This window comes from Mus caroli, chromosome 12 (genome assembly GCF_900094665.2).
Source record: "Mus caroli chromosome 12, CAROLI_EIJ_v1.1, whole genome shotgun sequence".
Lineage (NCBI taxonomy): Eukaryota > Metazoa > Chordata > Mammalia > Rodentia > Muridae > Mus > Mus caroli.
In genome coordinates this window covers 69711631-69736316 of record NC_034581.1, presented here as the reverse complement: position 1 = coordinate 69736316, position 24686 = coordinate 69711631, and the positions used below count along the sequence as shown (strand labels likewise).

Sequence of the window (24686 nt, the reverse complement as noted above, 5' to 3'; positions counted from 1 at the left end):
ACTACTTGAAATCCCTAATACAAATCTACATTTACTTTGATTTCTAATATGAAAATATAGCTACAGTAATTCATACTGGGAAAGAACATTACCATTTTTGTATGGTCCACAGAATGATCTATGGTAGTTGTACTTTTTGGTTTTGGATGAATCGATGCTCATCCATGGAGAGGACCTTTTGCCCCCAAACTTTGCTACTTACTAATTTATGCTTATTTGTTCTGTCAATCAGGCTACTCTAGTAATTTCTGCTAGATAATTTAAGTACCCAGTTTGGTGCTGTTAACTACCTGATACTTGTTATTCATCCCTTACCATTCTCCAGACAAAGAATTGTTTTGTATAAATATTGTATTAACCAATTTATTACTAATATCAGTTTACAGGCAGGGGGATTCTGATATAGGTAGGTTTGATAAAATGTTAGAGTCATACAATATTCAAAACCAGTCAGATGAAACGGAGAGAATGCTTGCGGAGGGAAGGAGTGGTACAAGGGCCAACTGCCAGAGGCAAGCAAAGCAATCAGAGTGGAAATCTCCTCACTGGGTCTGACAAATAAAACAATTAGCCATGGGGTGGAGTCATTTCAGGGCTGGTGCAGTAGATGCCAGTATGTGCGTGGGCTAAGAGTGACCAGGACACTGGAAATGGAGCATTTTCCCTGCCTCCTCTTCTGAGAGTGATCAGCCAGCAAGGCTTGGGAAAGAGAGAGAGAGAGAGAGTGACACAGAGAAGTAAGGGGGAAAAGATAGTAAATGCCGAGGAGAAGGCTGAGGGGACAGTCAGCAAAGTGGCATTTCTCCAGAGGTACAAGGGAACACCATCGAGGAGAGTATGAGAGGGTCAGGGACTTGAGGTGCTTCTTAGTAAATTAGAAGACAGGACAGGAGGGAAGAACAAAGGATCGGCAGTGTGACTCTCAGTCACATTTCCAAGACAGGGAAGTGGGAGAGTGATACCGGTAGTGGGGAGAGCTAGGAGAACTTTGGTGTGACAAGTGAGGGGGAAGGGTAGGGAAAGCCACCGGATAGAACTGAAGATACTGGCAGTTAGGGACGTGCGGGCAGATTGGGCTGGATCGATAGGGTTGAGTTAGGAGGCTTTGAGTTTTCAGTGCATGAGTCTGGAAGGACATGTGGGTCTCCATTGAGATGCTCTGTCGCTGTGAGGATGAGAAGACTCAGTGTTGAGCTTGTTCAGCTGGTGGAACTGAAGACCTGATCCTTAGGAGCTGAAGAAGATCTTGACACATTGTTCCTAGGGGTCCTCAGAGTGTACAGCCTTCGACAGGCATTCGCAACCTTGATGTACTTTGGAATCACCTAGGGAAGATTATAAAGAAATTTGTTTGTGTCTCATCATCAGGAATTAGGACTTACCTGGTGTGTGCCATGGTCTGAACTTTTGGATATTTTAACGAACTGCTCAGGTGATCTTTAAATGTGGACAAGGTTGAAAATTCCTGTTCTCCTTTCCTTTTTTCCACTCCTCAAGCAAATCCGGAATGTATGCCAGCAGAAGACAGTCGTAAACGGTAGAATCCCAGTGCTTTATTTATTTCCTGTTTATATAAGGCTGCAGATGTAGGCTCTGTGCTTGAACAGATGTTTCATTTCCTGAATCCTTCCGTCACAGAGGCACCAGAAGAGGACCATGGGAAATGGAGTCCTGGTTCTTACTTGCTCTTACCTGGAAGTCCTACTCACTACCTTCCTTAAATTTCATTGATCAGCTCTATTGGCCTGACCACACCGATTTCCAGAAGGCAGAAATGGCAGCACATTGCCCATGAAAGCACACTCTCACACACATCCACAGTACTGTTTACCTGCCTTCCGAGATTAGGTTAATTGGGGTGGGGAAGAGGCTTCAAGATATGGGCATCACTATTCCATGGGCTGGGGTCCTAGACTGAAAAAAAAAAAGAGAAAGCAAGCTTTGCCAAACCCTCTCCTTCTTGACAGTAAATGCAATGTGAGCAGCCATGTCAAACTCCTAATACCAAGGCTTTCCTCCACGATGGACTGGGAGCCAAAATAAACTCCTCCTCCCCCCTTAAGTTTGTTTTTGTCAGGGCATTTTTATCACATCCATGATGAAAACAGGCAACACACATATCATAAGCTTTCATAGCATCAACTTAGAGAACATTTTATCCTCACAAAATCTTACTAAATAAGTCTTTCTGTGCTCATTTTTTTTTCATAATGGGCTCAGACGACAGTCAAAGAAGAAAAGCATCACTCCTGTAGGGAGTGGTTTTGGGGCCGTTTGTCCACAAGGGCTCCAACAGTATCACTTCTAGAAAACTGAAATGTAATTACAGATACCATCTCATATGCTACGTTAAAAAAAGAAATCCTTTATAGTAAGAATTCTTTAGGGAACCAAGAGTGACTACAAATCATCATTACCTAATAAATTAATTTCTAAGCCTCTCCTTTTACATTGTTTCCTTCTAAACTAGAACATGCCTGCCGTTGATCCTGGAGGCAGCAGAGCCTGCAGGGGTTGGACCTCTTGGTTCTCACAGAAAACACCTTTCTAATCACCACACTGAAAGACACAGGATACAAAGCACAAGAGGTTATGCTTTGAAATGGAATTTTGGTCATAAAATAAACAAAGAGAAGCCCTCGTGTGACACTGCAGCCTTTAAAACCCTAACTTTCTCACCTGTTCAATCCTGTGGTTTGGTTACAACATATGGACTTTGTCTGCAAAACCCTTTGAAAGAGCTGTATTGACACCTTGCTGGAATCTGCCAGCACACTCCTTACGGCCAGACAGTCCATCTGCTGCTGCTGCTGCTGCTGCTGTTGCCGCCACCACCACCGCTGCTGCCGCCTCTACAGCCTCTCTCTCTGCTTTGCTTTCTTCCACTGTGATTTGATTGGGAGTTGTTGCAAGTTGTTGCTAGGGGTTCCTCTTTCCCGTAGCTGTGAGTGGTGGCAATAAAGATGACTGGATGTTGTCGGCTGTTGGCACACAAATCCAAGCTCAGGTTATTTACAAGGAGCCCTGGTTACGGGTAGGAGGCCCTGTTCTAGTTTCTACCCCAAGTGCTCTAAAGCACTGTTTCCTCTAGATTAGGACACTTCATCTTTCCAGGCATCAGTTTTTGCCTGAGTGAGAATCTAAACTGGAACATTAAGGGAAGTGTAACCAAATGCTTTGACATTTTGTAATGCCCAGCTAGCTGCTTTAGTTCCATGCAGTCATTAAGATAAGCCAACAGTGTAATGCCATCCAGAAATTAAGGATAAAGAAGAAAGGAAGCGTGCCATTTTAATTAAAGCTGTGGATGGGGATAATGGGGACATTCTACAGTGATTGTGTGACTGCGTCTTAATGGAGTCCGAAGAGTTTCCTCTTTGGGAAGTGTGAGCTAATACACCCACAGAGAACTGATTAGGGTGGGGATATTTATATTAGATAGGAAACGCTGGGAAGCTGGGACTTCAAATCAATATCCAGAGGCGAGATGTGGGCAGCTGAGGATGTGCAAAAGAACATATAGGCTGAAAATATTCCCTGTCAGTGTTGATGGTAGAATTGCCCTATCATGCTACAAGTCAAGGATAGAAACCTTGCAATAGAGATGCTTGTATTTTCAAGTATTATGTCTGTATATTCAGCACTCCACCAACAGCTGAGTAATCTGGGATCTTTTAAGCACAGGTCATGTAAGACACAGCAGAAGGGGAAATGAAGTATGTGTTTAAAATTGGGGTTGTAGTGATGGGTCTGGTTGTGAAATCCTTGTTATTCCTGTGGCCCAACCCAAAGGATATACATCCTTGCATGCATTACTGACTACAGTCTGGGGCAAGCTCAGTGCATGGCTTCCGTCTGTGTTGTAGTCTCTTGTTACTTAGCTGAGGGTACCTGGATGAGTTGAGGCAATCTATCTGCTTTAGATGGAAGGCTGGAATGAACCAGCATCAGTCCACAGTGTTTTCATTTTCCCCCAGAAGGAATCTCCATGGAACTAACTTTTGGCATGTCCACCTTTCAAATTTGTGCAGCTGCCCTGGCTCTGGGTGGGGAGCTGAAATTTTGGAGGAAAGAAAAATTACCGAAGGGTAAAACCTGGATCCTAGCTTTACATTTAACTCTCTGCCAGAGATAGATAGATAGATAGATAGATAGATAGATAGATAGAGCAAGAGACAGACAGAGACAGACAGAGAGACGGAGAGCTAGGGAGAGCACTTTAAAGGCCAGTGAATGGCAATGAGGGAGGAGTATTTCACTGTCACAGGCCCCTAGGTAGCAAGGAGATGCTGCTGCTCTTACTCTCAGGATGCCCTCTGTTTGACAGGCGATCATTTCCACAAAGATTACCTCGCCCTGGGTTGCTCTTGACCCCAGCAACCAAGATGTATCATTCAACTAACCTTTACCCTCCCCCCCCCCCTTCAGAGCCTTTTCTGTTCCCAGAGGGTTCTTGACTCCACAGGCCCAGGTGGAGTCTGCTAAAGGGAAGCTTAGGGTTGCCCTACGCTTGTGGCTTGGGTATCATATTTAGGCAGAGGGCTTATTACTAACAGATTGATAAACTCCATCCTCAGAGTTCTTAGTGCCCCTACTTAGGGATAAGCTCCCCAAATTTGCATGTCAAGACTTCTTAGGGGATGGTGATGCTGTAACCTGGAGCAAAAACAGTGCCTTTCATAAAAGAAGGAGCTGCTAAGCTCCTTGGGCCCCCCCTTTCTTTTCATGTCTTCCGGTCCCTTTATCACTTGTGGAAATTTCCCTTTCGTGTGGCTGCCCCCTGCTTTTGGACCGCTTTTTAACAGTCCCACTCCAGTCCAGGTCCTGAATGTAGAGGAGGGCGGCCGGCCTCTCCCCAGCCTTGCGCAGCTTTATTCTCTCAGCTTGTACCACTTTTCCACGCAAGCGCTGCCGGTTGCTCTCGCTCTTGACTGAATTGTTGACTCTCTCTTCGGACTGCTGGCATCAAGCATCAAGTGAACTCTTATTTTTCTTTTTTCAAGTTTGGGTAGGGGGATCTGGCTTCCTGTTCTCCTGTACTTAGCAGCCCTGGGGAAGCTCTCCAGAGGTTGTGTCAGAGCCAACCTCCCTCCCCACCCCTCGCGCGCCAAATCCAGCCTGGGGCGCAGGGCCATTCTGGGTGCCAGCTCTGCTCTCATATTCCATCTGGCTTCTGCTCCAAATAGTGGGGTTTCTCAGGGTGTAGAAAACGCCCGTGTGGAGGCTTCAGGCGCCAGAGCCCGGAGGGGGGCGGTAGCAGCGTCAGGTGGCTGCTCCCCGTCCCTGAGCGCCACCCAGTCACTTCCTACTCGGCGCACAGCCTGGGCTAGAGCAGGAGCCCTCTTACATCTCGGCCCCAGGACCGAGTTCTCCGGAGCTGCTGGGGTTTCGGACGGCGGCAGCAGGAGAAGCTGAGATGTGACCCGCTCTCCCCAGAGATTGCCATTTCCCTCTCTGGTGCCTGCCTCGCGAACAACAGCCCGCACCAGCCAGCGAGCACTTGTCTGGATCTTCGTGGAGAAAGGAGCAGCCACTAGGCGCTCGCAAAGCCTGGATAGAACTTTGGCTGCCCTGGGCAGCTGTGAAACAGCTGAGTGAGAAGGGTGGGCTAGGAGACCGAGGGAGCAGAGAGCTAAGGAATGGGGTCTTAGCCTGGGCTAGGGGTGGGGAGAGGGAAGTCGAGTTGCTCCTCGCTCTCTCCCAGAGCCCGGGCGCGGGGCAGAGGGAGAAATGCTGAGCCCGCGTCCGGGCTCCTGCCTCCCAGGCAGCATCTTCAGCATCAGCCTCAGCATCAGCACCGGCGGGACAGCGACAGCGGGGGCGGCGCAGGCGCACTGTGCCCGGCGGAGCCTGCAGTTCCCCAGCCCCGTGTGCGGCACCGCCACAGTCTGGGCAGCGGCGGCCGGGGGAGCGCTACTACCATGAACTGCTTGGTCCTCCTTCCCAGAGCTGCTCATCCGGGTCGGGCTGGAGACACACTCAGGGGACCCCGTCGCCGCCGCCGCGCCCCCTTTTCTTTCAGCACCATCTCCACTACCTTTTCCTCCTCTTCTTCCACCTTTTCTTCCTGCTTCCCCCCCTCCCCCGCCGCGGATCCTGGCCGCTGCTTTCCAGACCCAGGATGCCGGGGGGCAAGAGAGGGCTGGTGGCTCCGCAGAACACATTTTTGGAGAACATCGTCAGGCGCTCCAGTGGTAAGGAGAGTTGCAGTTCAGAACATTCCCCACCTTCATCCCGCCCACGGCGCCCCCGTCCTGCCCATCCCATCCCTCTCCTAAGGGGGGAGGGGGTGTAGGCAGTGGTACCTGGTGGCTTAGGGTGGGTGGGGGCCGGGAAGGAGGTGGTGGAGGGACTTAAGTTACATCTGTTTCCTAAGAGAGATGTACCCCCTCCCACCTGTCCAGACCTTAGAGTAGGAGCTAGGAAAGGGGGTGGGTAGAGTGGAGGTCCATCAAAATAGCTTTGAATTTCACTTTGATGATGAATCGCTCCTTGTCCCATCGCTCCCCAAACAAGCTGCAAGCGCTGACCAAATTCTTAGAGCCAGTTTTTGGAGGAAGCTTTCCTTTTAAGTTGGAAATGACTGGGAAAGTGGCCACTTCATCAAATTTAAGTTACTAGGATGGCTTTTGGACCCACTGTGCACAACTGAAAGTACCCTGCCTTAGGGCGAGTAGTTGGAATTGAATCCTAAACAGCCAATGCTTGGAAAATGGGAAGGCAGTTACTCGGATTAAATTTGGTTTAAAGTTTCACGTTTTATTTGTTTTCTTCATTGCGTGTTAGTTTATAGGTTACATCTTGCCTATTGCACTTGTCGAGGAGAAGGGTAGAAATAAAGCCATAGTTTCTGCACTTTCAATGCACTTGGAAAAAAGATTTGAACAATACCACTCTACCTTGCTCCTGCACATGAAGGCGCCCTGCCTCTGAAGTGCCTTTAAAATACCATCCATTTATGCGTGATCGGATTATACAAATTTGATCTACTGGGTTTATGCATCTTTTAATTGTTTGTTTTAAAAACTCTTTTACATAATTTTTCAACTCCACAAGCAAACTGTATGGAGTATCATTTAAGGGTTTCTCTTCGGAACCTCTTTCTGGAGAACCATGAGAATATAATTCTGCACATGGATTTGAGTCAGAAAACAGTTGGAAGGTTCTGTGAGGGTTCTGTGATCCTTTGTTCTGTCTAAGTGGGAACTAAGTGTATTTGGGAGCCTTGCACAGGAGGTTCAGTGTGGGCCATGTGGCTAAGATCTTTGGCTGTGGGTTAGAGGGACACACACAAATGATAGCAAATAACTGGATAGAGTGGTAGCTTAGACAACACCACTTCTTGGATTAGCATCTCTCTGAAAACTAGGCTTGCAGAGGCATCCTTGGAATTGGAATAACCGGTGTTTTCTTTAGATGTTCACCTTGGAGTTTGGGTTGGAGCCTTGTGAATCTTTCTTCCATGTTAGTCAGTGTGTGATTCTGTGTAAGTATAGAGCTGCAGTGACACATTTGGATTAAAAAAATAGCTTATAGTACTGCACAGTCATTTTAATCCCTGTAATATTTTTAGCTACGCTAGTGTGAGGTTCATATGCACTTTCAGGTTTTATAACAATATAAATTAAAATAGAAGTTCATAATGGCATGAAACTTCTATATTAACCCATTGTCTTCTTTTATGAATATCTTATAGAAATCTAGAATACAGGGAACATTACTGTTAAGACTATCAATTGCTGCGTGGAATTTAAAGGTTACTAGAATCAGCTATTTACAGACGTACGGTGCTTTTCTTCCAAATTTCTCATCTTCTTGATTTATTCTACTTCATGCCTTTTGGTTTTTGAGAGAAGTTTCTGAGGAAGACCTTAGAATACCAGACCCATAGACTCCCTGCCACCCTCTGAGGTGAAGAGAGACACAATGAGAAGTCTCGGATTGAAGTTTATCATTGTAGCAGTATCAGCCACAACTTTCTCAGGTTGGACCAGAGATGAGATGGTCATAGAATACGTTTCTGTCAAATGTGACATGAAATGATGGTTTACGTCGTGTGGCTCAGATCTGTCTCCTCCCTTCATCTCCACTTTATATCTACCGCACAACATAAGGATATTTTTATCTTATTTACACTCTGGGATTAGAATGCTTTCATTAATTTAGTGCTTCTTTCCCTGGTTAACGGCAAGTATGAGTGAGATTTACCTGCTTTGACACTTAGGGATCCCACCTTTCATTGTTTATGCCCAACTTTGAATAGTTGTCGGATGTAAAACCTTGGGATTTTGTTGGGCATGTGTTAGAGACTTGAGAGTTATGCACGTCTATATGTAGTAAGGACTGGAAGGCCTCAGCAAGTACCTGAATTGAGAACTGCAGTATGCGATTGGTCTATCCATTTATGGGGGAAGGGCCTTCCAGTTGTCATTTCTACCCAATTTGGCAGAGAAATTGAAAAACTTATCCTAAGAGATTGTTTAATTATGAGCAACAGATAAAATTCCCTCTAGGATTCTCAGAGATGGATCAGGTTTGTCACACTGGAGATTTAATCATTCGCCAACTTAAGAATATTGGGAATGCACTGCTGGCAGAGCTCTAGCTGAGGGAGTCAAGGAGGCAGCCTTCCCAGGTGATGTAAGAACTCTGGAAACAGAGGCTGCATTTTATAGTGATGAGCTTCCTCACTCAGACAAGACCGTTTTCTTTTGAAAAGATCAAATCTTGCATAGAGTCAGATAAACACCAGACATCCACCCAGACATAGAGATGGACATGGGGGAGGAAAAAAAGTGCATAATTCACACAAACTGACAGAGAGATGGTGAGAAAACCAAAACCACACACACACAGAGACAGAGACACACAGTCACACATAGGTACTGAGACACAAGTACACACAAAGGCACAGGTACACACATGAGAGAGATGGAGAGAGAGGAAGGAGAGAGAGGGAGGGAGGGAGAGATAGAGATAGAGATAGAGAGAGGGAGAGAGAGAGAGAGAGAGAGAGAGAGAGAGAGAGAGAGAGAGAGAGAGAGAGAGAATATTAAACATTTGTTTTTGTCCATGAGAGCCCCGGCAGCTAGGATTCTACCAGACAACTTTTTTGGAAATGCAGACCAAATGAGCAAGGGGAATGTCATATTGGCACAGAGGTTTTAAAGCTCAGAATTTTATAATCAAACTTCGAAGCCCTCATCTGTAGTGTATTGAGGGACAGTGCCACCATGATGGCCTCTCTGCTGCTGTTTTACTCTGCTTTCTCCTCCTAAAGACCAGAATTCAAGTTGTTAGTGGTGACTATGTCTCTAAAAGAACGCAGTGTGAGCCATCGTGTAGGGTGGATGCATAAATTTTTTTTTTTTGCCAACTCTCAAAATAGGAGAAGCAAGGAATTCTCCCCTTAAGTTTTAAGATTAAAGACTTGATAAAACAAATAAAAGGAATATGATAATCCTTAACTTGAAAACACAGAGAGCTTACTATTTTTGCAAGAATTTGTAAAGGTCAAATTATAAAGACAACAGGAATGTTTAGGTAAGCATTAAAATAGATTTTAGATTTTGATTGACATATTTATAGACTGTGGTGTAGCATTTCAATACTTGGGTTCAATGTAGGATACTCAGATTAGAGAAAATGGCACATCTACCTCCTTGAGCAATTATCATTGCTTTGTGTTAGAAACAGTCCTATTAATTGGTCTGAACTATCGGATTGTTAACTATAGTGACGTTTAACTGTAGATTTGACTATTTGGATCAAAATAAGCTATGAAGGGAGGGCTTGATAACTGTGGTCAAGTTCATGACACATGAACAGCGCCATTATTGACTCCTTTCCTGAGTAGCTATGGACCAAATCTATGTTTGGCATTGTCAGGAGCTCCTCCATCTTTATATGGTCAGTGTTCATGCAAGCTATTTTTTTAGTAAACACTAGGTTGTAAAGAGTTGTAAAATCACAGGTAGAGTTAAATACCTGAGAGACTTTTAGATGGAATACTAGTTTCAAAAGACAAAACATGTTAAAACGCTCAATGTTCCCATTCTCATGGGCAGCATATCTTACCCGTGTGTTCTTCCTGAATTCCTAATGAGTATCTAGCTATGGCTAGTTTGAGTGATGGTAAATTACATTGCTGTTTTTGAAAAATTGTAAATTCAAATAATATTTTTGATGTGAGGTTATCCACTAATATTAAAGTACTATTAAAAATTAAGGATTTCTCTCTTTTATGAAAATCCAGAAGTGTTGTTTTTCTCTTAGGAGGAGCAGGACTAAGGGAAGAAGAAAACAGAGAGGAGAGTGCTTTAGGAGCAGCTCATCTTTCAAGAGGTCCTCAGTAGCTTCAATCTTCCATTTTTTTTCTAGAGACAGCAGGCTGCACAGGCACTTTCTTTACTCTGTCACCTCTTCCTTGTAAAATGATTCCAAAATTGTTTTCATGCTGTACCTGACATTTAGAGACAAGGTGGTATTAACAGAACCCCCCAGGAGAAGAAAGAGTGGTTTGGTATCAAAACAAAACAGGAAAAACAGCTTAATCATGACCCAACCTGAAGGGAACAGTGGTAGGCAAATGGTTTTGGCTGGCGATGTTAAAAAGTTATTGATATATATATATATATATATATTTTTTTTTTCTTGAATGGCTTTCTGTTACAGTTAAGACACTGTTCAGGAAATATTGATAAAACCACATATTGGTTTTGAAGCATTGGTTTACCCAAGTCTTATAATGCACCACTTAAATGTTTAAAATATCGAAGAGGTTGAAATTATACCGACCACTTCCTAAATTATATTGACGAATAACCAAGAGCATCATCTCACTTCTGAGCCTGCACCACATTACATAATGAGCATGTGTACTGCTGGCTAAGGGCTGCTCCCCCCCCATGCTCCTGCTCCCCTGCATGCTCCTGCTCCCCCTGCATGCTCCTGCTCCCCCTGCATGCTCCTGCTCCCCCTGCATGCTCTTGCCTTCACTAGTGCCTATGTTTTGCTGGATTTCAGAAGTAGAATATATAAGAAATCCATTTACTTAACCCTCTTTCAGACATTCTTCTAAAAAATAATCCATTATATTTTTAGTAGAAGGCAGTAGTAGTTGGTAATGACTGAGTGGATTTCCACTCTGATGCTTTAATATTTAGCCAACAGTCATCTTGAACTTTCATTGTAATGCTCTCTTGAAGGAGCTGTGGCTCACACTCCCCAGAGTGAGCCTAGGCGAGGTTGTGTGGCCACCAAGCTTCTGTGGTTACCATTTACCACAAGAGGTCACTGTAGGTTCCGCCACAATTAGTGATTAGCCAGCATCTTTCCTTTTCTCTCTCTTCTTCTAGACCCCTACAATTATGACAGGGGTGGAGGAGAACCTACGTAGTGTTTGTGGATAAAAGGAAATACATAAAACATAGGGCAAACAAGAAAGTTCAGTGAAACAAGGTACTTATTTCTTTTAATTATTACAAGTTTATTTAAATTGGTGACAATTGTTTTAAGGCTAAACAAATATGATAGCAATAAAATAGTAAATATTAACATGTTACATTGGCTAATCACACATCATGAATAATTATAATGTGACACTCATAACATGTTGTTTAGACTAATAGGGAATTTATTCTTTGAAATGAAAATTTAATTATAGCACACATTTTTGGTATAATGGCAATATATGTGAAATACAAAGTTTCCAGCAAAGTTCCATATGTATAATGGTTTAATCCCAGGGAGATGGCTGCATATTTACTATTTCAGAAGAATTTTTCCTAAACAGATGTTTTTGTATAACTTACACTAGACTTGAGGTAGAGTCAGTTCATAACTGCACTTTCATTGAAAGAGAGAGCACAGATTTATAGTTATTTCCATAGCCTATGTGTAATTCTAGCCTTTTGATGTTTCCCAAAATTTGAAAATAAAGTTCAAAGCTAAAACAAATTATCTTCAAAGTTCCCCAGGTTGTTAAATTCCGAGAGGCATGATTAGAAATGTATTACTCTGAGAGGTTCAGTTTTCTGGTCATAAGGATGCGTTACCAGTGGTGTAAGAGGCCAGACCTAGAATATTTCATCAAGTTAAGGCTGCTATGATTATTATCACAATTAGTATGTTAGACATTGCGTTAGCATTTGGCTACATGTGGATACTCAGACCTAACATTTGCAGTGATACACTTGTCTGAAGTGTAGGCAATACCTCTGTAATATAGTCAGTTTTCATATGGAAAGAAACTAAAAAAAATGGGCAAAATATAGAAATGAAGAAATGGTTTAAAAGCAATTTGAAATTTTACTAAAAATGATTTTTGTCCTTTTTAGGGGCTCTGATTCAATCAGAGAAATGTCACTATTAAATATAATGAAAGTCCTATGAATTTTGAGAAGTAAGCTATTTGAGATCTGAGCTTCGAAGTAGACTCCTAGAAGTTTCTAGTTAGAATGCTGGATATACAGGGTCATTAAGTGTTGGGACATGATGGCAACTCCTCAAGGACATAGGTCACCCCTGTGCCCCATTTCTGTCACCTCCCCTACCCCCATGCAGTACACAGAAAAGGCTGGTTGAGTAAGTGCAATTTGATTTTGACTCCTAAAGTAACCAAGCTCATAATTGATTCTTCCAAACAGTTTTGACCATGTCCGTGAAGGGAATTGACTAAGTGATTATGTAGCTGAAGATGTTTATTTACTCACTGTGTGTATCTGAAGACGGAAATCATATAGCGTAGGACGAATCAGCAGTACCCATGAGAGCACGCTTGTATCCTAGTCCAAATTGTTGTGCAAACGAAACATTCTCTATCATTTTCATTTTAATCTCCAGGGGCTAAAATGCTGGACTTATTGATATTTTAAGAAGTGCTTATCAATATTCATATTCTAATTAAATTATTTTCAACAACTTTGTAGCTAGAACTTATTGATCTTTGGAAACAAGTTTTGTCTTTGGAAATCAGTCCTTGCCTGCTTAACAGAGTTTTCCTGACGGTCAAAGAAGCTTACAGTCCAGCAAGCCAGTTGCTGATAGCCAGATGTAACTAAATATTGATCAACTGACTTGCATTGTAGGGAAAAGGTACCCTTTTTCCTAGTCCTTTCTGTCTATGCAATTCCTTTAATTTGGGGGATAAATTAAAGAACAAAGAACTCAATTTTGTGTACCTTATGACATTGTAAGGATAGTGGGGCTCTGCACTGGAGACTAGACAGTCTGAGGACAAATGTCTAAAGACAGTGACTACTTCTCTTCTCAACCTTCATGCAATTTATGGTGAATTACTTAATGATACAACAGAATCTTATTGAATATCTACTATGTGCTAGAAAGTGATGCAGAACAATGCCATGGTGGTATCTTTCTTTATGTGCATGTTGTTATGACATCATTGCCTTATCTACACCTTGTATCCTCACAGGTGACAAACAACAGGACCTGGTTTGCATAGTTAGGATGATGGTTAAATATGTGCCAAGTGCAAGGACAGCATTGAGCCCTTGGAAATGTGTGTATTGGTGCTGTCAGTTATTAGTTGTTTAAATCTTCGGACACCCCAGCTATGGCTGATTTCTTCAATTTTGCTTTGCCATCTCTTTCTAAATTTCTTTGCATCAGAGAATTTCCAGCTCCTGAGCATTCCTCTCATCAAAGTGCTTTCCTCTGGATTGTTAAGGTTCTGTGAGACTTCAGACAGCACCTCCTCATCCCATCCTCCTCACATGCAGATTCTGTTCCTTTCACAACTTTACATTTTTCTCTCTCTCCCCTTTATTAGACCCTGTCTCCATTCCCTCATCTTTTCTTCTCCTTCCTGGTCCTCAGTGGATTATGTTCCTCTCTCCACTGCTCCTTTGCTCATCCCCATCCCACTTTCCAGAAAAGGCTTGTCTGAAGTCAGGGTTTGGCTTCTGTCTTCTTTGTCTTGTGTGGGCTGTGGCATCTGGAGTTTCTCTTCTTGTTCTTCTCACATGTCATCTAAACTGTGGCCAGACTTGGCCACATGTTTATGTTTCATGTCAAATCCATCAATTTTCTGTGGCATTTCATCACGGTAGTCTAAGACTGCTTACACACTTTTGTCCTTCTGTCTAGAAATCTTAGGTTTGTATTTGACTTCCCACTCATTGCAATGCTAGTTTTAACCCCCCAAGAACATGATAAAGCTGAAGGATAAGGATTTTTGCCACCCATTTCTTTTGTTGCTTCTAAAGATGCTGTGTACACAGTGCTTGAACTTAGGGGCCTCATAAGCAGACTCAGACCATAGCTAACTTCCTATGTACTCAACGTATATGAATAAAATACTCAAAGGAGAATGCCTCCTTAGCTGAGCTCAGAAACAAGGCTTCCAGGAGTGAGGACCAAATTAGGGAGACTCTCTCATCCATACCCAAAACAACCTGGGTCAGCTGGGAGAACTGTCTTCAGGGTAGCTGGTAATTTTATGACACTCTGCTGGGTAGGTATTTCCAAGGCTTCGAACCTTCTCCCCTGACTGCCATCTCTCCATCATTCCCTGGCCTCACTTTGTACTGCTACATCAAAGCTTTTCAGAGTTTTATCTTGGGCCTGGAAAGGCTACGGAGGAGATGGGGGTGGGGGTGGGGGTGGGGGAAAAACAGGTCCCAGATATTACATTGTGCTTCAAAGACAGGGCTTAATACAGACTTGCTTTTCATATATATATATATGATAAGGTAAGATTTGGGAGATTTTTCTACCATTTTGTAACCCAAATGAGGGCAAATTATTAAATAGCTGGAAGCCTCTAAAGTCATTAACTGAGCTTTAAACCACTGGACTTAATTGATCAAGAGTTTCCTAATGTGTAGACAAAACCCAACAGACAAAAGAATAAAGAAGACACTGGAACACCACCTTGCAACCTCCAGACAACAAGGTATTACTTAGAGTAAAGGAAGTGTCAGCTTGGATTGCCCCAGTACCTGGACACTCTGTAAAGACAGAGCACACACCAGGAACTACCATCTCTCTGTAACCTGCCCTGTGAAATGTCCCAGGGAGGAAAGTGAGTTTAACTTGTAGATAACAGTCTTTACCTTAGACATCCAGCTCGCTGATTCTCAACCTTCCTAATGTCACGATCCTTTAGTACAGTTCCTCATGTTGTGGTGACCTCTTAACAAGAAAATTATTTTTGTTACTACTTCATAACTGTAATTTTGCTACTGTTATAATCCATATATAAATAACTGGTATGCAGGGGCTGGGGAGATGGCTCAGCAGTGGCCACTCTTCCAGAGGACCCAAGTTCAATTCCCAGCATCCACATGGCAGCTTACAACTGTCTGTAAGTCTAGTTCCAGAGGATCTGGCACCCTCACACAGACATACATGCATGTGAAACACCAACACACATTTAAAAATATATCTGATATGCAGATGGTCTTAGGTAACCCCTGTGAATGGGTCATTCAGCCTCCAAATGGGTCACAACCCGCAGGTTGAGAACTAGCTCCTGTTGGATAGAACATAGAATGAAAAATACAGGAAACTGAAACAAACAAACAAACAAACAATCAAAATAAAACAACAACTTTTCATCTGAATAGAAGGAACTTAAGTTGAGAAAATACCTCCATCAGATTGGCCTATTAAGCACATCTGTTGGGACATTTTCTTGATTAATGATTGATAAAGGAGACTCAGCTCACTGGGAACATTGACACCCCTGGGCAGCAGATCCTGTGAAGTAAAAGAAAAGGTAGCTGTACGTGAGTCTGGAGAACAAGCAGGTGAGCAGTGCTTCTCTGTGATCTTTGCTTCAGTTCCTGTCTCTAGGTTCCTGCCTTGAGTTCCTGCTCTGATTTCTTTTCAGGATGGACTGAAAGCTGTAAGCTGAAGTGAACCCTTTCCTCCCTGAGTTGCTTTTGATCCTGATGTTTATCACGGCATAGAACCAAACTAAGATTCCTTCTTTCTTCCTTCCTTTTCTCCCTCCTTCCCTCCCCACTCCCTCCCTTTTTGTTTTCCTCCCCCCTTCCTTTTTAATCATGTGCGCAAGTGTGATGGCTTTTAGTTGAAGTTCTTCATTAGTTTTATGGATGTTGATGTTTGATTGTCATAAAAGGTTAACTTTGAAGAAAATATATAACCCCTTCAAAAGAGACTTTTTTTTTTAAAAAAAATGTATATTTTGTAAGTATCAAAATGAAACCTGAGTATTAAATAAGTAACACATTTCCCTCCTGGCAAACATATCTGGTCTGGTTTAGCTCCTATTCCCCAAGATTATATAACTGGTGGATGTTTAAAGCTTTAGGTATATTAAGACATTTCATTGGGCTAGGACTCAGTAACAAGTTGTCAGTAACTACCTCAAGGTGAATGTTTCATGTTTTGTGAGTCAATGGATCATGTAGGCAATCTTGGCAGCTGTGCTTTGCACTAATGAATCTGACCAGCGTAGTTCTTCAAAATAGATCTCATGAGCAAAACAATCCTATTAAAAGAGAAAATTGAGAGGGGGGCCATGGCCCAGTGAATAAAGTGTTTGTTGTATAGGCATAAGGACCTGAGGTTGGTCTCCAGCACCCAGAGAAAAGTGAGTATGCCTGTGTACCTGTAATCTCAGTACAGGAAGCCCAGCAGATCCGGGTGAGGTTGATGGCTAGCCAGTCTAGAGAAACAGCAAGCAGCTTCAATGAGAGACTCCATCTCAACAACAGAAGATGGAGAGAGAGAGAGAGAGAGAGAGAGAGAGAGAGAGAGAGAGAGAGAGAGAAAGAGAGGCACGTGACATTGATCTCTGGTTTCAGCATGCATGCATGTGGTACACACCTTCACACACAGACATATAACACACACAAGTACCAATTTAACTGCTGAACTTTTTTTTGTGGAAAAAATATTCTCTGTAACAGTTCTATTCTTTCCAGCAGTGAAATTTAAGGACTAGATGTTGAAATAGCTCCTGCGTTCTGATCCACATTGGCTAGGTAGAGAATGATGAAGTTAACGCCATCAAAGAAACACAGAAACTTGAAAATGCACTTTTGATCTTGAAGGAGATGAAACGTGGAGGCATATTTTTATCTTTGATGACAGCTGAACACGTTTGAATAAATTAACAGATTTTTTTTGCATATTTCAAACTCCCACAGTGATGGTCTGCTTAATGTTGCCAGTATTATTAGATAATAATTACATACAAAGTACCTGTGTCTATATACTGGCTGTATTGTTATAGAATTGTAGGAAAAGGTGTATTTTGTAAGGACATAAAAGAGACCAGCCTTTTGTATAAATAAAAAATGCATGCATCAGAAATCAACACTGTCGATGAGGACATGGGGACATTACACATAAATTATGTATGCCTTTTATAAGCCATATGTATCAAGATTTTGTTTAACCCAAATAAAATGTGCTATGTATGCTTCAGGGACTTTTCTGTTACTGCCACATGAAACTTAAAAATGTCTATAAATATCACTCACCTAGAAGACAAGCTCAGAAAAGTAATATTGGCTCCCTGACTCAGGTTCACAAGTTTTCAGATGCTATTCAAAGAGTGGGAAGTGTGCTTAAGTTTGCCTATTATAATTATTAATTATTGTTGATAATATAGAGTTTTCAAGAAATAGGCCTAGCTGAGTCCTCATGTACTTCCTAGATAAAATCTGAATCTTACCTTGTAATGGTAATCACTTTGTGACTGTCTTAATAGGAGTAGATAGGCTTATTTGATTCTCCCAGCAAAGATTGCTGGGCTATATTGTGATGAACGCGCTAATGTGTCTCCTGATCTCACGGATCTCAGGGACTGGAAGTGCAGAGGCTGGAGGGGGTGGGTAGGGGAGCTGTGCAGCAAACACACAAAGAACATCTAATTAGAATCGGTGACTGGTGGTTTGAAGGAAAAGGAAAGAATGCTGAGGTCCCAAGTAACAGGGACTAGTTTTGATTGGAAGGCAATTTTGGGAGACTTGACTAAGGAAGTGCTATTAAAGTGATATAAGGTAACCGGGAAGAAGCTTAACTGTAGGCAAAGAGAAAACATGCAAACACCCGCAAGGAGAGAAAACGGGAATGCATGAGTACATGTGTGAAGCTATAGTTGGATGACAGTGAGCACGAGCAGTTGGAAGCTATATAAAGAGCCCTGGACATATCTGGGTGCTTGTTTGAAGGTTGTGAATGGGCAGGTACATGATCTCTGCAAGGGCCCAAGCCAGAAAGGATGGTGGTTTGGCCTGGGAGAGTAGCAGTGGGGACACAGTGGATGGGATTTTTACAATATATGTCATTGGTAGAACAATTCAGGCCAAGTGATGTTGTCCCTAGGCAGCAGGTATGGAGGATGACAGACAGATAAGCATTCTGCTCCATATCTGTGTATAAAGGAGAGTAGGGGAATTTTCTTTGAGATGGGGAAACTGGAAGTTTCACCCTTCACCTTTCCACCTACAGCCTTCTGTCCTCTCTGTCCCACCTCCCTACCCATGTTTATTCCCACTCTCACCCCTGGTCCTTGCTCTGAACTGGGATTCAAAGCGTGCAGCCCTGCACCTGCCTTTTTAATGTGGGATCTAACTCAGGTGGTGATTCTTGTACTGCAAGTCCTTTACTGAGTAAGCTGCCTCCCTAGCCCCCAAGTCTCATTTTAGGATAACTTCACAGTTTCCTAGGAGGCATGACCCTCCAGCTAGGACTGAATGAATTTATGTAGATATATACCTTGTTGGCCTTCCTCACTGGCTGCGGTAGACCTTGGAAAATTGCACAATTGTGAAAGTATTTTCTTTTCATAAAGTCATTTCTCACCTCTGCCCCATGCCTTCTTTCCCTCTCAATATTTTATTTGACAATTCTTGCTAATACTCTGAAATACTTCTCTCAAAGATAATTTGCATAAAAATGTTGAGAGGGAGAAAGAATAGTAGTTTAACCACCCAAAGGCATTCTATCATCATTATTTTCTACTGTATCTCTTTAAAAATACGGTGTATATTTAATATATTCAACATTTAAAAATTGTGTGTGTACATGTGTGTATGTGTGTTGTGTGCTCATGTGTGTATATGTACATATGTGTAGTGTGTGCATGTAAAATGACAATATCAGCATTATTCATCATCTACCACCTGCTTTTGACACAGAATTTCACATTTGCTCTTTAGTACAGCAGGCTAGCTGGCCCCTGAGCCTCTGCAAATTCTCCTGTCTTCCACTAAATCACTAAAACACCACTGGGATTACAGATGTCTGCTACAGCATCTGACCTTATGTGATTTCGGGTCCTGAATTCAGATTCTCACATTTGTTTGTCATGCACTTTATCCATGAAGCCATTTCCCCAGCTAAAATATGATGCACATACAGAGATATACTTGAGCACCAGGGAAGTCAAGAAAACTAGCCTACTCATTGCTCCTCAACAGAACCTCTGTAGAAAGGAAAGAATTTGCCCACGCAGACTTTATGGCATTTCCCTGATAGCTTATGACCGCTCCAATTTCAGAGCTTTCTGTCAGCATGGATTTCTGGTCTCCTTTATAGATGGGATTAATGTGTAGGAGTGTGAACTCAAGTGTAGTTATTTTCCTATCTCCCGAAGAAGTCATTCTGTGAAGAAATACTTCTTTATGCTAAAATGAAGCCAAACAAAGTGAGAGCTCAATGCAATTGATAAACAGGAATAGAACAGAGTCACAGCCAGTGATGCCCGCTTCTGTCCTTTCCTGGTACCAGACTCCCTTTGCCTGTGTTCACCAGTCTAGTCCTGAAACTTTCCTGACATGCTTTTCCATCTGTAGAAAAGGAAGGAGAAGGTATGCAAGACAGACACAATAGTACTCTTATTATCCTAGGTTCTTTTCAAACCACAGGTCCTGATAGGGTGGGTCCCAAATGCTGTATTGCTTCTACCAGGTGATACTGGTGTGGTCTTGTGAGAGATAAGGGCTCAGATTAAAGCACCCCAGACTTTGTTGAGAGGGAGACTTATCTCCTGAGCTCTATCTATCTATCTATCTATCTATCTATCTATCTATCTATCTATCTATCTATCTATCTATCTATTGCTTTCTACCCTGAGGGAATCAGTTAAGTGCATCTACATTATAATCTAGCAATTCTACGTTTGACACTTGTATCAAGATTCTATTGCAGTTGCCAGCATTCAGGAGTTAGTATACAAGACGAGTGTAGCTCTACCCTGGCTGCACATTGGAACCACTTGAAAAGATTTAAAAACAAATACTCACGTTTGGAGGTTCCTTTGATGACTAACCAAACCAGAAACTCCAGGCACGAGATCCAGAATGAGCAACTCTTGTGCTCCTCACTTGAAGCTCCTTGACTCAACGTGGACTCAAGACTGAGAAACTGTGGTCATCATCTCTACAGACACTTACAGTTCTTTATACTTGCTTTTAACCGATAAAGTATGCACATGAATTCATGTGGCCAACATGATGTCTTGATGCATGTATGCATGGTAGGATGATCAAATCCGTCTAATGACTGTCAATCACATCAAATATGTGTCTTCTCTTTGGGATAAGAATATCAGAACTCTTCTCTCTTCCTACATTTAAAAGGAAAGGTGCTGTTAACTCATCTTGCAACAAAGCACTAGAGACTACAGTGCCTGTGCCCACTCCTGTGCTCTTTTACCCACCCTTCTCCTTTTTGAGCCTCTGAACACTTTTTCTCTTCTTTCTCTCCAAAGTTTTTCACATTTCTAGTGGCCCTCAGAAAGCATTCTGAATCAAATATTTGGATTTTAAGTTTCTAAGCTTGAGGGCAAGTTAATTGTTTTGTTCCACTTCTATCTTAGATGAAGCCAGGTTATACTTTCAAGCCCCAAACCTTTGAAGAAATCTATCTAATCACCTGGTGATGAACAGAGTTGTAGCTTCTCAAATCCCAGCCTCCTGGCTGGCGATTATGCCTGACTCTTAGGCACCACACAAGAACCATTATTTGTGTATCTGAGCCTTCTGGAAGTGACCTGTGTGCAAACATCTCAAAGAGTTGGATACCAAGGAAAGTTCAATATTCTGGAATCCATGGCTTTGCATGCTATGAAAGTGAGGGCACACTTGAGCTAGACTCCCTGTTAAGACTGGTTGCTGCTGCTGCTGCTGCTGCCAATGATGGCCACTTAGAATTCTGGGAATTTTCCTTAGCCATATCATGCTGAAGACAGTCTAGGATAATCCCATCTTCTAGATTCTAACTTGTCTCCTTTACTGTGAGCTAGACCTTTATAATCAAATTTCCTTCACCCACTCTGCTTTAAAGCTGAAAGAAATTAAACATTTCTGGGAAATAATTTTAATTAGAATTGCTCTTGTTCTTAATATTTATTAATAATACCACATTTCTCATTTGTTAAAACAAGAAATGTATGACTTCAGGAAGACAGTAATATGAACATTGTGCATACACACAGTGTTTTGCCTAATACATATGCGAATTTATAAAATGGGCTCAATATCTTCTAACTTAGCTGTGTTTATTTCTCACTTGCTATTTACTTGTAATTTACCTCTGCCTGAGATAAATGTGCAGGACTCAGTTTGTAGGTCCAACATGAAGAAGTGTTTTTGTTTTTGTTGTTGCTGTTGTTCTGTGTTTGAACTCGTGGGTGCTCACACACACCCTCCTAAGCACACTCCTTGCTGTCTCTGCACTCATAGCACAGTTGGAAAAAAATATCTTGCAAATAGTACGCTATAATATTGCATGAAGATTTTTTGCTCTAATAGTTTATGAAGATTTTGCTTATATAACTCATTATTAGTCTCCATAATTACCCAGGGGGTGCTTATAACTATTGCTAATTTGTATATGTGAAACTGATACTTTAATTGAAATCCCCAGGTTTTTTGTATTACTCTCTCAGTAATGTTGAGACTCAATCTGGACGTGGCAAACGGATGATCAGTAGGACTTTGATTGTTGCGAACGTTTACCAGATGATGACTTCTTACATGAGCAATACGGAAAATTTGTTCAATTACGTTTTTTAATAAAATGTTCAGAAATGAGAGCAAGAGTTCTTACAGTTGTCCTCCATAAGGCCAGAGTCGTATCCTTAAGACCCAGCCAGAGGGACAGGAAGTGGCATAGTCTAATGACTTTACTCTCATAGTCTAAATGGCTAGTCTCAAGTTTGAAGCACAAAGACAAACAGAAGACACATCTCCCAGACTGTTTTAAAAGTTTAAGACAGCCTTTAAAATTCTCTCTGAGTTATCTGTTCTGATTGGTTGGGTAAGCAAACACTAATGTGTACCTGGGAAACATCTAACTCTCCATATTCAGTGCTACTGATGTAATGCAGTAGATATTTTTTAAATGGATTTGAAACAATACAAAACATCCATTACCCAATTTTGGTTGGAACTTCCATTTTCTTATCCATGAACGAGTCTGCCTCCAAACCACTAAGAGGAATAGGCCCTCTCTGCAGGTTGCTTTGGCTAGTCTTGTAATTGACCTGCTTTTCCATCTAAAGAAAAGAAAAGAGAGAGAGAGAGAGAGAGAGAGAGAGAGAGAGAGAGAGAGAGAGAGAGAGAGAGAGAGAGAGAGAGAGAGAGAGAGAGAGAGAGAGAGAGAGAACTGGAAACCCCCAGAATGAGTTTGACTACGTACATACCTCAGCCGGGAGTTAGAACTTGTGGCTGGTGAATCAGGAAGATGGGAATAAGGATGCTTCCTGGGTTAGGTATCAGGGATGCAGCATCAGAGTGGGGCGTCCTGCTTTTGTTGATGGTTTTGTCACATAGAGATACTAGTGAGTGTATAAGCACATCAGCCCCTGGTGGGTAGCAATGGCTGCCCTGCTGAGCTGTAGTCTTCAAGATGGTCCCTGTGAAGAGCAGGGGAAAGTGGTTGAGCAGCAGCAGAAAGATATGGCAGAGCCAAAGTGGAAGAAGCAGAGCTATGATTCTAAACCTAAGAGGTGTTTTGAAACAGGACTCTTGAGGATGTAGGTTGGTCGGCAAAGCCATGGGAGGGTTGCTTAAGGCAGGCTTTCTACTGATTCAGTCAAGTTTAGCACACTTCAAAATTGAAACAGATGATGAAACAGTACACGTCATGGAGTAAGTGTTGTTAACAAAATGTTGGGGCTGTGTCTTTGGGTGTACACACACTTCATGTGCATTTCTTATCCTGTTTACAAAAAGCTGCTTTCTAAGCAGTTTCTGGGAGGAGAAAAAGCCCATCTGAGCAAGCAGGAAGGTTTCAACCTTACCTTTTCTTTTTTAAAGCACATGGAATCCTTGTTCCCAGGACATTGGGAACTTTTTCAATCAATAAATAATATATTATATAGCAAATTTAAAAGGTTTTTAAATTGGCAATTAAAGATATACATTCTGTACATATTTATGGTAAACAATATATTTTAGTATATGAGTGCATTGTAGAGAAGCAAAATCGAGCTACTTAACACATGTACTACATCACATATCTTTTTGTTATTGAGAATAAAATCTACCCCCTTGGGGACTTTCAAATATACAATGTGTTGCTGTAACTATAGTTGCCATGGAAACTGTAGTTCTCTCTAACTTACAATTGCTAACTAGTTTTGTGTCCTTTGACTACATCTGTCCAGTTACCCTACCCTTTTGGTCCCTGGTAACTTACCACCATTTTTTTCCCTCTCTGTTTGTGTGTTTCAGTTTTGTACTTTATATGAAAATGGAACCTATGTAATATGAAAATGCAAAGGCAAATGCAGTATTTGTCATTGACTTATTTTACCTAATGTGATATCCCCAAAGCTCACCCACATTGTTGCCAATGACAGGGCTTCCTATTTTTGAAGAATGCATGTTATTCCATTACAATATTATTCCATATATATTATTCCAAATATAATATGTTCTGTTCGACGACCTCTTGTATGTTGTGTGCAAGTAGAGGATATGCGTGAGTGGAGAGATGTGTGTGGTCTCCACTGACTGTGCTATCGAGGAAGCAGAGTTGAGGTTCTCCTGAAGTGTTTGATAGGCAAAGGGGTGCAGGAAAAGTAACAGTAAAGAGTTAGCATTGCCAGTGAGCATACTTTGGGATTGATAAAGGAACTGACCTAAACCTAACAGTGTGCACTTTAGGAAAAAGGGTCAATATGCTTATATTAGAAAGAGAGGTGCTTATAAGTCTGGGGTTGGATTTGAGATCTGATGATGTAAGCATCTGGGCTGCCTGAGTTGCATGAAGAGACATGGTATTTCAAGAAGATGAGTTGGTGTTGGTTTGAATATGAGACTGAGAATCAGGAAGAATCGCAGCCACACAGCCTGCCGTGGCTTTCAGTCACCATGCATGATTAGATAGATTTGAGAGGGCAACCTAACCTGGGCTAAGAGAGAAAAGAAAATCACTTCTGACTATTATAATTGATGCCATGTATAAATGAAGACACCGCGGACTAAAAGAGGAATTTATGCTTTCTGACTCATCTTTGCAGGAAGCAGCTAATCTTCCTCATCATGATAGCTGCGTTCTCTGAGGGATCCTGTTAACTAGTCTCTTAATGAAGACTTAACTCAAATGCCAGTGTTTTTAAAAAATGTGCACCAAAGGGAGAGGAGTATCTATTTTTTTTAACTAGGTATTTTCTTCATTTACATTTCCAGTGCTATCCCAAAAGTCCCCCATACCCTCCCCCCCAACTCCCCTAC

At 42.1% G+C, this 24686-nt stretch overlaps 1 protein-coding gene across 1 annotated transcript in view; it reads left to right on the top strand.

Annotated features, from left to right (window-relative positions):
• The first annotated feature begins 5321 nt into the window (after nucleotides 1–5321).
• Kcnh5 (potassium voltage-gated channel subfamily H member 5) overlaps nucleotides 5322–24686 on the top strand; it is a 276043-nt gene continuing 256678 nt past the window's right edge. Inside the window, exon 1 of the mRNA XM_021179089.2 lies at nucleotides 5322–6194. Within this exon, the coding sequence (XP_021034748.1) occupies nucleotides 6122–6194 (73 nt within the window). The 5' untranslated portion in view covers nucleotides 5322–6121. The remainder of the gene's footprint in view (nucleotides 6195–24686) is intronic.